This window comes from Camelina sativa, chromosome 9, assembly GCF_000633955.1.
Source record: "Camelina sativa cultivar DH55 chromosome 9, Cs, whole genome shotgun sequence".
Taxonomy (NCBI): Eukaryota; Viridiplantae; Streptophyta; class Magnoliopsida; order Brassicales; family Brassicaceae; genus Camelina; species Camelina sativa.
Window position 1 is genome coordinate 17,187,222 of NC_025693.1, and position 12,938 is coordinate 17,200,159.

The window sequence follows — 12,938 nt, forward strand, 5'->3', positions numbered from 1 at the left end:
TAAACGGGTAGGGTCTGGTGCTTCCATTTCTGTGTGGAATGATCCGTGGATCCCTGCTCAATCCCCGAGACCAGCTATCGGCACAGGGTTGTTGTGTGACCCTTTTCTCTCTGTTCAAAATTTTATTGACAGGAACTCAAATTCCTGGGACATGGCTTTACTTTCGACTACTTTTGTACCGGAAGACGTTGCCTTGATTTCTGCTTTACCGTTGCGGTTGCCTGACAAACCAGACTCGCTAGGTTGGCACTTTACTAAGTCAGGAAATTATACGGTAAAGTCAGGGTACCACCTTCTTCGGTCTGGCACCACGGATGCGGCTGCCCCGTCGGTGGTCGGGCCGAACTATGTACCTCTTCAGGCTTTCGTGTGGACGATCTGTTGTCCGCCTAAACTACGTCACTTTATGTGGCAAGTAATTTCGGGTTGTGTGGCGGTTTCAGCTAATCTATGAAAACGTGGAATTAACTGTGATTCAGTATGTGGCCTTTGTGGGTGTGACGAGGAGAGGATAAACCATACACTTTTTGAATGCCCGCCAGCCAGACAAGTCTGGGCACTGTCGCAGTTCCCGACGGTCCAGGGTGTTTTTCCCTCGGCATCAGTGTTCACAAATATGGATTCTCTTTTTTGGCGGTTCAAGGATATTCCCCTTCAGGATAGATTCCCATGGATTTTGTGGTATATTTGGAAAGCCCGTAATGATAAACTTTTCTCTAATTTGGATTCCAACCCAATAGCAATATTGCGATTAGCGGAGGACGAGGCTAAAGATTGGTTCCAAGCTCAGACAGAGGTCGCAGGGCCTCTAGAGGACCAACCTTTTTAGGGTATAGCTCTTGCTGGGGGATTCAGAGTCCCAAGGTTATCTAGGTTTCACTCGAGTTTTCGTTGTTTTGTGGATGGTTCATGGAAGTCGACGGATCAGTATTCTGGCCGAGGATGGTTCTGTCTCTCGCCCACAGGAGATGAAACTACCATGGGAGCTTCAAATACTCGTCGCAGTCTATCCCTGCTCCATGCGGAGGTTGAAGCTCTTCTTTGGGCAATGCGTTGTATGATTGGAGCCGACAACCAATCCGTTGTTTTTCTTACTGATTGCTCTGATCTGGTGAAGATGGTGTCTTCGCCTTCCGAGTGGCCAGCTTTCACACCTTATCTGGAGGACATCCAGGCGGATAGAAAGGAGTTTACTTCGTTTTCTTTAGTCTATGTCCCTCGTACGCAGAATGGTAAAGCGGATAATTTGGCTCGACGTGTTCGAACAGTTCTGTATTTAGTTACCTTTGTAAACAATTTCCCTTCGCATTGGCTCGTTTGAGCTAATCTTGTAACCTGTTGTCAAAAAAAANAAAAAAAAAAAAAAAAAAAAAAAAAAAAAAAAAAAAAAAAAAATATTGAAGACATACAACTACTAATCTGGATTAGTGTAAAACAATATCCTATTAAATCAGAAATAAATTTGGAATAATAGTTATATAAAAAATCATTTTAAATGGAATTGAATCAATTTTGGTTGAATATGATACAAATATTGAATACATACAACTACTATATATATTTATATGTATTACATGTTCTTTGCAAAACATCTCATTATCTTTCAAGTCCTGCATTATCACAGATGAAGAAATTCTTTCAAGTCTTGTTTGCCATTCTCACTATTTACATCCTTCTTGTGCAAGGTACATTTGTATAATTATTTAGAATCAATTACATATATTATATTATATCTTTATAGTACGAAACTATCTTATGTAAAATATATTACATGATCTCGCTGGAAACACATGATGGAATATGTCGAGATTTATGGGTAAAAAATATGATGTAATCTCATATCAAAAAAATGCAAAATAACTTATAAAAACATTAGTCAATCCACTTGTTGTTAATCACTTATGAGTTGTAACTGCTTAATCTAACTATACTTTTCATTTAAGAATAGTTAATGAATCAAAATTATATTGTTTTTAAATGTACATAAAGACTAAGATTATGTGCTTTTTATATTATAGGGAAAGGAGTGTCACTGAATGCGATGACACATTGTCATAAGATTTTTTCAAATAAACAAAGGACATGTCCTATTGAAGAATGTAAATCTATATGTACAAGGACGTGGAAAGGAACCGGTATTTGTGAGCAAGTAAATACAAAAGGGGACATGAAATGTTATTGCATATACCTTTGCCCTGAAAAACTAATGCTTTAGCATTGTATAATATTGGCACAGTTATGGTTTGTGGAAGGTAGACCTAAAAGTTGAAAAGTCTTAACAGTTAATAATATTTTAATTTTTCTAGTGTTTAGATGTTATTATATATTAAAATTTTATAATTTAAACATTCATAATATTTTATAAATTTGAAAATATTTTTTATATTCGATAAAATTATTAGTTCAACTAAAGAACTAAAAAAAAATTGAACGCATGATAAGTCAAGCTGTTTGCTCACTTGGATCTAAACTACTTTTAGTCATGTTTTGAGTAGACTCGCAAGCGTTAGCCAAATTTTAAACCAATGTGAAACATTGAAGACACTTTGTTTCGCTCATCTATTTTGTGTAATATAATTTTGTTTACAAAAATTTGAATAACAATATATGCAGAAAATTAAAATTATATGTATATGTATGATAATTCAAAATAATTAAAACATACAATCCAACAAAGATGATATAAAAGTCATAAATTTCAATCTTATCCAAATCTTTCAAATATAATAACTAAAATAATTAATGCATTTGTTTGTTTTGGAAATCACAGTTTCCGCATAAGTAAATTGACTATTTTTCTTTAATTTGATATTTTTTGCTCTTTTTAATACAATAATGTCAATATAGCATCATATGTAATATTTTACATTTTAAAGATTATTTCTTTTTTGTTTATTCAAAAAAAAAAGTTATTTATTTTTTAAAATTTTCCCAATTAATATATATATATATATGTGCAAAAATATGGATTAATTTAAAACAACATAACTATTTTATATCCACATCAGAGGGAAGGGATTAATTGGCTTTGGTCATTGCATACAAAAGAGAAAGGTGGTGGAATACTCGCTGATGACATGGGACTAGGGAAAATCCTTCAGGTAACTAAATCTGCACTTTTTTTTTTTTCTTTTTTTTCTTGTCTGATTAAATCAGAATAAAATCTGGATTATTGGAAACAAGATCTCTTTAAATTAAATTTAATTAAATTTGGTTGAATTAGGTATCCATGATTGTTGAATAGATATAACTATATATATAAGTAACATGTTCTTTGTAAAATTTTAACCAACTCCAATTCATTTATAGTGTCGAAGATGAAGAAACTTTTTCAAGTCTTCTTAACCGTACTAACTATCTACATCCTTCTTGTGCAAGGTTTGTATAAACATTCAAAATAAATTTGTTATACATTATCATTATAAAAGAAATTGATTATGATTACCATATTATTTGTTTAAAATATCAATTAAATTATCTCATATATAATATGTATCAAAATTATCAATTAAATTATCTCATATAAAATATGTATCAAAGTTATTATTTTTAGTATAAAATTCTATGATACTGATTTACTTATTTTCTGTCAAATCGATACCAAAACTAAAGAAATTTCAGTTTTTTTCACTAATAAGCGAGGTGACTAAATACTATTTTATGTGTTAGCTGATTAAAGGGAAACTTGTCTTCGAACTATGATATTATGTTAGGAATATGGATTTTCAACTCAAAATTGTTGACAATAAATAAATTGGCTTATGTCCTTTATAGAATCATAAAATCATGGTATTCGTGTTAAGGGAGAGAGGGTTGACGGGTTTTTTCCATACTAATAGCTAAAAGTGCTATTATCTCGAAAGAGAGTGTATGAAAATCTTACATCAACTATATGCGAAAATATATAACTAGTATAAAAGCATATTGACCACTTGATGCATTGCCTATTAGTATTGAGTTTAAAACTTATAATCTAACTAGCTAGTATACATTTTTTTAAACATAATCACTCAAGCAAAGATAATATATTTGATTTATGAAAAATAATATTGAGATTTTATGTTGTATATGTTACAGTAATAGGAGCGTCACCAAATGACACAACATATTCAAATAAAATATTGACATGCTCTCTCGAAAAATGTAATGCTATGTGTATCAAAACGTGGAAAGGATCAGTCGGTCTTTGCGAGAAAGTAAGCGCAAAAGGAGACATGAAGTGCTACTGCATATATAAGACCAATGCCTGAGAAATATGTTATATAGGAATAACTGTGGTCTCATGGACTTAATGAGTACACCTACCTTTATCATTGTCGTTAAATTTATTATTATTCAAAATAAAACTCAAAATAGTAATGCATTATAATAAAAAGATCCATGCTGATGCTAGTGTGAGTGTCGTTAACAAATTATAAGTGTAACGTCTCCACCATTTTCAAAGCCGAAATCGGACTTCATATGTTGCTTATGGTTTTATGATATTCTTAGAGTCTTCGAAGGGTTTGTTTACAACTCTTGCCTTAATACATTCCAATGTCTAGAGTAGAGATGTCAAAATAGTTCCACATTTGTGAGTCAACTCAACCAAACCTAAACCATGAACGTATTGAGTTAGTCAATTTGGGTTTTAATGAGTTTGGTTAAAAAGAAGTGATGACCGATGAGTTCACAAAAACCAAAGCAGCAGAAAATCAATCAATTGTTAAAAGTTAAAACTTAAAACCATATGAAACCGAAAATAATCTCAACTGAATGTATGTAAACCGAAATTAACAAATCCAAACTCTCTCTCTCACGCATCTTATCCCTAACCCTCGATCCAACGTAGTAATTGATTCGCATCTCTCGTCGTCGATCTCTCCTCTTAGATCACACTCACGGAGATAGTGTAATGAACAGAATTCTGGCTATTGGGCCTAAGTGGGCTTCTTCCTTATGTGTCGTGAGCCCAAGTGACTGACTACACCTCTGCTTTCATCTCTCTGCTTCAGCTTTTCTTCTCTCTCTCGCAACCCACTCTTCGTCCCCTTCTCACTTGTTTTAAATTTTCTTAGTTATGGAGATGAGGAAATGGATGTTCTAAAGTGATTTCGCATTTGGATTGATGTCACTTTAATGCTTTGAGGATCTCGCTCTCTCTCTCTTCGCCGACTTCGATCTCTTCAGTTTCTTATACCCTTTTTTCTCAGGTCAGCGACATTGATAGATTTTGAGAATAGGGTTTATACGGGTTTCTGTTTTGATTCAGGGAACACGAGTAAAGTTTTGATCTTTTGTTTCTGGGTTTTACTTACGGTTTAGGGAACAAGACGAAAGATTTGATTTTGTTTAGAGCTCTGAGTGAGTTACACGATTTTGACATTTAGGACATTGCATATCTTTAAACCCTTCTCTTCTTTTCACAGATTAGGCCAATTGATTCCAATTATGGCTCTTTCATTACGAATTAGTTCGTCTCCCTTAATCTGCAGAGCCACTCTAGCTAACGGCGACAATGGTCGTAACCACCACGCGAAAGACGCCGCCTTTATCCGACGCACTGTTGATTTGGCTGAAATGTCAGCCGGACTTACTTCACCTCACCCTAATTTCGGATGTGTAATCGCTACTTCCTCTGGTAAAGTCGCTGGAGAAGGATATCTCTACGCTCAAGGCACTAAACCGGCAGAAGCGTTGGCTGTTGAAGCTGCTGGAGAGTTCTGTAGAGGCTCCACGGCTTATTTAAACATGGAGCCTGGTGATTGTCACGGCGACCATGCTGCTGTATCTGCTCTTGTTCAGGTTTTGCTTCTGAGTATAAATCCAATGATATGTGATAAATGATGAACAATGTGATAATATTGTGTTTGAGTCGAAGAAATGCATTGTGTAGATTAGGCAGGAATTGAAAGAGTTGTTGTTGGAATAAGGCATCCTTTACAACATCTAAGAGGATCTGCAATTCGTGAATTAAGAAGTCAAGGGATTGAAGTGAATGTTCTTGGAGAAGACTTTGAGAGTAAAGTTCTTGAGGTAATAATCTATGTCTGTTATTCTTCAATTTGAAGTGAATTATGTATTTTTTGGTAACTAAATGTGCAAGTTCTTACAGGATGCTCGGAAATCGTGTCTTCTTGTGAATGCTCCTTTGATTCATAGAGCTTGTTCTCGCGTTCCGTTCTCTGTTCTTAAGTATGCCATGACTCTTGATGGTAATTATATCAACCTGCTTTTTATATGTTAGTCCTAGAGTAGATGGAAGTTGGGGCTAAAGGTTTTTTTTGGTTTATTGATAGGTAAGATTGCAGCAAGTAGTGGACATGCAGCATGGATAAGTAGTAAACTCTCTAGAACCCGAGTGTTTGAGTTGCGAGGAGGAAGTGATGCTGTGATAGTTGGAGGCAACACTGTACGCCAAGATGGTAAATATTTTACCTCAAATCTTGAATCTTTATGGGTACCTAAAACTGAAATATAACAACAGAGTTGTACAATTTTTTTAACTGCAGATCCTCGATTGACTGCAAGACATGGACAAGGTCACACCCCTACACGAATTGTGATGACTCAGAGTCTTGATCTTCCTGAGAAAGCCCATCTCTGGGATGTCTCGGAAGTGCCTACCATAATTGTTACACAAAGAGGTGCGAGAAAGAGTTTCCAGAAATTTCTTGCGTCCAAAGGTGTTGAAGTTGTGGAGTTTGACATGTTGAATCCAAGAGAAGTTATGGAATATTTCCATCTTCGTGGGTATCTCTCCATTCTATGGGAGTGTGGGGGGACATTAGCTGCATCTGCTATATCATCCAGCGTCATCCACAAGGTACCCATTTTACTATTTCCATACTTCATCTTATGCTTTTGTCTGGCTTAATCTCATTTTTTACCTGTGAGATTTGTATTTATAGCTTGCTACTTATGAAGGTGTAACTGTGTAAGACTGTATTTCTTTCAATGTAATTCGTTTTTCAGGTTGTTGCTTTCGTTGCCCCAAAAATAATCGGTGGGAGGAATGCGCCTTCTCCTGTTGGTGAACTTGGGATGGTAGAGATGACACAAGCATTGAATCTAATGGATGTTTGCTATGAGCAGGTAATATTTACGCTTCTTGACTTAAACATTAACTAACCTTGCCTCTTAGTACCATGGGTTAATCTAAATCCTTGAAAACTACAGGTTGGCCCCGACATGCTTGTCACCGGGTTTCTTCAACCCATACCAGACCTTATACCTGTTATCCCATCAGAGGACGCAACTGTCGAGATTGATCCTAGTGTTAACCCCTTTGAATCTAGTATCATATTCTTCTACAAAACATGGGACCTTTATGGAAGTTTCTCGAATTTTTCTCCGCATCCAATACGAATGCCCTGTGGAGAGGAGAATGATGATTACATGACCTGGCCCAGTGTTGAGCATTACTATCAGGTACCACTCAATGGTCCATGTAAAATGATATCTTGCTCTCTTTCATTAAATAACATAATCTCTGAATCCTTTTCCAAAATCCTGAAGGCAAACAAGTTTGTTGGGGTCGAAAATCCGATGGCACATGACTGCGTTGAGAAAATTAGAACAGCTAGAAGTCCAGAGGAGGCAGCTCTGATAGGCAGATCAACGCTGAGACAGAAACCTGAACTGGTATGTAGAAAAGTTCAGTTGTCCAGTTTCGAGCATCAAAGCAGTTTTCGTTGATCTTGTTAATGATTGTTTTAATGATTGTTTTAGGTTCGGAGTGACTGGGAAGATGTGAAGATAGAAGTAATGTACATGGCTCTAAAATGCAAGTTCTCGACTTATCCTCACTTGAAATCAATGCTGCTCTCAACTGCTGGTTCGGTTCTTGTGGAGTCTTCACCGCACGATCTATTCTGGGGAGGTGGCCGAGAAGGAGAAGGGCTCAACTATCTTGGTCGACTACTTATGCAACTTCGGTCTGAGTATTTGGAAGATTCCTCTGTTTCAGCTGAAAACACTTCTTCGACCTGATGGATGATGAGAGTTCTTTCATATATATTCCAAAATGTTATCAAGAAAAGTTTCAGTTTTGGCATTTACATTGTTGTAATTCTGTAACGTATACAAACATCATTGTAAGTTTGTAACATTATGATAGTTTGCCTAGGTGATTCACCTCAACCCATATCGAGTATTTTAAATGGTAACGGTAGAATTATATATTCAAGAAAACTTTTTGTTTTCAACAATGCCATTCAAACATTAGTATTTGGTTCGTTCGGTCCGGATCAGTGAATATACCAAGGTTTTATATGAACACCTTCCCTAAGGAAGAGACACTAGGTGGTCATAACTCACAACGCTTTGAGAAAAACCAGACACTAGGTGGTCAATAAAGACACTAGCTGGTGACAACGTCAGAACATAAAAGTAAACTCTAAAAGTTACATACTCATCGGAGATATTTAATACAAATATAAAATTATGTAGAATAAATAATCAATTTAGTAACATAAACAAAGATTATTGTAAGAGTTTGCGTATGCTTGAAACTACAGGAGTAGAAACTGAGCTAAAAGCACATGGAAAGGTTACTTTAACATTGGAAAAACACTTCTTCTTCTTATTCCTTTTAAGTCACCTTACCTCCTCTTTTTCATTTTGACATTTTTTTCTAACTATTTTTTATAATTGTAATGGAATCAATTATGGACATCTACATAGGTGTTTCATATTTTACGATTTTATAATTATATGTTGCTAAAAATAAGAATATGAGTCATGATATCATATGAATACAATCCCAAGCAAAGACAACACACATCATCATGTTCTCCCCTCAATAACAATCACTTGCAAAGTACATACACACAAACTCAATAATAAGAATAATTCCTCATTAAAATAATTTAATATACGAAACTAAAATCCCTTTAATTAGTTAAGACATCACACCATGACATTTCCCAATTCCCCATACAAACTGATAGCCAAGAACTTCAAAAAATGCTTAGAGGCATCTTTCACATTTGCCTCTTGGCCTCATTTCTTCTTCTACCGTTCTCCTCCGCCGTACACCACAGTAGCTTCACCGGTGGAACCGATGCTCCTCCTCCGTGGGATCATAATGTTACCCCACCACCGGAAACCGCACCATCCCCAACCCCATCCTCGAGTTCCCCTACTGCCTCACCGCCATCTCCCGGACCAGTGGCTCCACCGTCTCCAACCAACAACGGCTCTGTCTCCGGTGACATGACATGGTGGTGCGACAAGACTCCACACGCCGAGACATGCAATTACTACTTCAAGAAGAGCTCACACAACAACATTAACCGACCACCAAGGTTCCGGTCCGAGTTCTTACGAATGCTTGTCAAGATAGCACTTGACCAAGCCGTGATTACACACAGTCAAACCGTTAAGTTCGGACCGAGCTGCACCAACAACCAAAGGAAGGCCGCTTGGTCAGACTGCGTAAACCTGTTCCAAAATACGGTGGCTCAGCTGAACCGAACGCTCAAGGGACTTAACCCGGCGGCTACAAATGATGTCAAGTGTACGGACTTCGACGCACAGACGTGGCTAAGCACGGCTCAGACCAACATCGAGACGTGCCGTTCCGGATCCGAGGATCTTAACGTCTCAGATTTCGTCATGCCGGCGATCTCCAACAAGAACTTGTCAGATTTGATTGGAAACTGCTTGGCCGTCAATGGAGTTCTCATGAAGCAACATAATCAGACGACTGGTATGTTCTATTATACTGTATTAGTATTATAATTACTTTAGTGAAAGAAAAAAATATTATAGTTACTTCAACTGGTTAATCAGATTTTCCTCATTTAATTACGAATACACCAATCTGTTCCACAAATCAATCTTTGTTGCTTATAATAAGTGTTCTCGGCAAAAAGTATAAAAAGTGTTACGTTCATCGTAATCTTTGTTCACACGTGATCAGATTAATCATGAATACTGATTAACATCTTAGGTTATGTACCATTATTATTTTTTTCTCCAAAAGACACCTTTAGCTTTTTCCATCTTAGACGGTAATTTTTTTTTTTTTTTTTTTTTTAAAGGTTATTTTGTAACATGAATTTTTCTAACACAGTCAAATTAATTCCAATCTGTTTGGTTTGTGAAGCAAACCACAAAGAATTCTTCCCAAGCTGGGTCTCAAGACACGAGAGACGTTTGATCGTATCAGCCTCTTTAGCCAAAAGGAGGCCACACCTAGTGGTTTCACTAGACAGGTCTGGCCATTTCCGGTCAATACAAGCTGCCATAAACTTCGCAGCAAGAAGGAGATACAAGTCAAGATTTGTCATATATGTGAAGAAAGGTGTTTACAGAGAGAACATCGATGTTGGCAACGATAACCACAACATCATGCTCGTCGGCGACGGTGAGAGAAAAACAGTCATCACCAGTGGTCGAAGCGTCCAGCACGGATACACCACCTATAACTCTGCAACCGCCGGTTCAAACTCTTATCTTAAAATCTAAATCCGACTTAAGACTTCTAATATGGTACTAATATGTTTTTTTCTAACTTCTTTTTGAAGGCTTTGGAGGCCAAAGGTTTGTAGCAAAGGACATGACATTCATCAACACGGCAGGACCATTACGCGGCCAAGCTGTGGCGGTTCGATCGTCCTCTGACCTCTCTGTTTTCTACCGAGTTGGTATCCATGGATTCCAAGACACTCTCTACATTCACTCACAACGTCAGTTCTTTAGGGAGTGTTACATCTCAGGCACCATCGACTTCATCTTTGGAAACGCAGCTGTTGTGTTTCAAAACTGCATGATTCTCGTACGCCGACCCCTCCATGGCCAAGCCAACATTATAACCGCCCAAGGCCGGGGTGACCCTTTCCAGAACACAGGAATAACCATCCATAGCTCAAGGATAATCGCGGCTTCTGATTTGAAGCCTGTGATTCGATCTTACAAGACTTATTTAGGCCGACCGTGGCAAGCTTATTCTCGTGTCACAATCATGAAGACCTACATCGACAACTCGATCAGCCCCTTGGGATGGTCTCCTTGGTTAAGAGGATCCAATTTTGCTCTCAATACTGTTTTCTATGGAGAGTACAAAAATTTTGGGCCGGGGTCTTCCACGAGATGGCGGGTCCGGTGGAAAGGATTCCACGCTATAACGAGCACTCAAGTTGCTTCTCGGTTTACCGTGGGAAGCCTTATCGCCGGCGGTTCATGGTTGCCAGCCACTGGCGTGCCTTTCAAGTCAGGGTTGTGAGGAGAATTGACATGTTCTACACCTAAGACTATACAATTAATGTTGTGTGTATGTGATCTTGTTTATTTATTACTGATTTATTTATCACTTTTTTTTACATTATTTTCAACCAAAAACATTCTAATTATAGAGACAACGGTCTAAAATGCATCTGATGTACGCTACATTTGGAACTTCTTGAAAACTGAAACACAAGCTTTAATCAATCATAAAATGTACCGCTTGCATCATCATATGCGTTGTGAAACCAAATACGTTTTTTTTTTGGAATTTGCTTAGGGCCTTGGATGATTAATGATTTAATATATGAATTTGTCAAAGGGTGCGCGTGCCACTTTCTTCATGGCATTTACTTATTCGGCAATGATCGGTAGCAATGGATATTTCTATAGTATACGCTAAATTTAATACATCTATGTCTAGGTCTATTATTGTGGTGTGAGAAGAACTTACAAGTATCATACCTACGTTTCTTTTCTACCATTTCTCTCTTTGCCTAGTTATTACTGGTTGTTTTTGATCTTTTGAAACAAGGAACCGTTTTGTATGACTTCAACACCAAAATATCTTACATCTGTATTTCTAATGAAGCCAAATTGTAATATGTATTATATATATTTTTGTGTGACTATAAAAGTGAGAAGAATGCTAATTTGGTTGACAAATATGTAAAACAAAGCAAACATAAGTAGAGTAAGACGATACAAAAAGTCATCTAAGTAGGGGTAAGAAAAAATGTGTCATTACTTTTACCAATATAACCAACTAGACTAATCGTACAACCAACCAAACCAATAAAACCGAAACAAACCAAAGCCCTAAAACACACCCGCCCATTCCCATTAACTTTTCTATCCATCACCTCTTCCTTAACCGTGCCCACCACCGGAAATTTAATCTCTCTCATCTCCTCCGATAACGCATCTTGAAACATAAGCCACTGCTCATCAGCCTCTACTACATCATCCTTCTTCTCTTCTTCTGCTTTACAAGACTCGTTAAGACAGGATCCGACCGACGAGTAATCCGCACCGGTATCATCGTTGACAATACCAGCGTTAGTTTCCAAACTTTCCATTTCCGGTTCGATCGATGAACCATTATCATGGTGACCGGGCCATTGATTGATGATAGAAGCCTCTATTTCGGTTAACCTCTTTGCTATGCACTGAAACCTTTCTTCAACGTCTTCTTCTCCTTCTACATGCATCCGTCGGGACGAAATCTCAGCCGTTAAAAGGGTCCTCACAAATAAAATTCCAAGTTGTATCTTCCGAAGATTGGGATCATCCTCGTTGGTAAAAGTGACTACTTCAAGTAGAGACTCGAGTTCTTCAAGTTTCTTCTCCAAGACTGAGTTTATATTTGCCTTCATTCTCTCGATCTCCTTAATCCCAATCAACGGTTTTTTCCCCTCTCGGATGTTAAAATGTTGAAATAGTAGAAACTTACTAATGTAGTAGCCTAGTAAGTTGCGACGGTTACCATGAGATTTTACGTAGGTGCCTTTTCGTGCCCACATAATATGTGCCGTAGTGAATGTTCTGTCCAATGTTATCATATTATGCGTTAGTTGAGGCCCAAGTATGTGGGTTTGAAGTAAGGTCCATTAGCTATTATGTAATTACTCTTCACCAAATAATTATAGTCTCTACGGTGATCTCGTGATAATTATGATTTACGTATACATGAAAACTTTTTGTTCAAAAAAAAAAAAAAAAAAACAAAA

At 37.2% G+C, this 12,938-nt stretch overlaps 3 protein-coding genes and 2 long non-coding RNA genes across 5 annotated transcripts; 4 read left to right on the plus strand and 1 right to left on the minus strand.

Annotated features, from left to right (window-relative positions):
• Positions 1,595-2,303, plus strand: LOC104711197. Its single transcript, XR_755218.1, has 2 exons — positions 1,595-1,685; positions 2,019-2,303. It is a non-coding gene; the product is annotated as an uncharacterized LOC104711197 (long non-coding RNA).
• On the plus strand, positions 3,287-4,392 carry LOC104711198. Its single transcript, XR_755219.2, has 2 exons — positions 3,287-3,378; positions 4,078-4,392. It is a non-coding gene; the product is annotated as an uncharacterized LOC104711198 (long non-coding RNA).
• On the plus strand, positions 4,993-8,147 carry LOC104711199 (riboflavin biosynthesis protein PYRR, chloroplastic). Its single transcript, XM_010427879.2, has 10 exons — positions 4,993-5,192; positions 5,409-5,784; positions 5,881-6,015; positions 6,095-6,194; positions 6,279-6,404; positions 6,492-6,805; positions 6,955-7,074; positions 7,159-7,410; positions 7,498-7,623; positions 7,711-8,147. Exons 2-10 carry the CDS (start codon positions 5,431-5,433, stop codon positions 7,969-7,971), a joined length of 1,788 nt encoding a protein of 595 aa, XP_010426181.1. The 5' UTR covers positions 4,993-5,192; positions 5,409-5,430; the 3' UTR covers positions 7,972-8,147.
• LOC104711200 (probable pectinesterase/pectinesterase inhibitor 33) lies at positions 8,838-11,278 on the plus strand. The gene is made up of 3 exons (XM_010427880.2): positions 8,838-9,691; positions 10,091-10,426; positions 10,512-11,278. Exons 1-3 carry the CDS (start codon positions 8,947-8,949, stop codon positions 11,207-11,209), a joined length of 1,779 nt encoding a protein of 592 aa, XP_010426182.1. The 5' UTR covers positions 8,838-8,946; the 3' UTR covers positions 11,210-11,278.
• On the minus strand, positions 11,925-12,616 carry LOC104715361. Its single transcript, XM_010432774.2, has one exon. It carries the CDS (start codon positions 12,582-12,584, stop codon positions 11,925-11,927), a length of 660 nt encoding a protein of 219 aa, XP_010431076.1. The 5' UTR covers positions 12,585-12,616.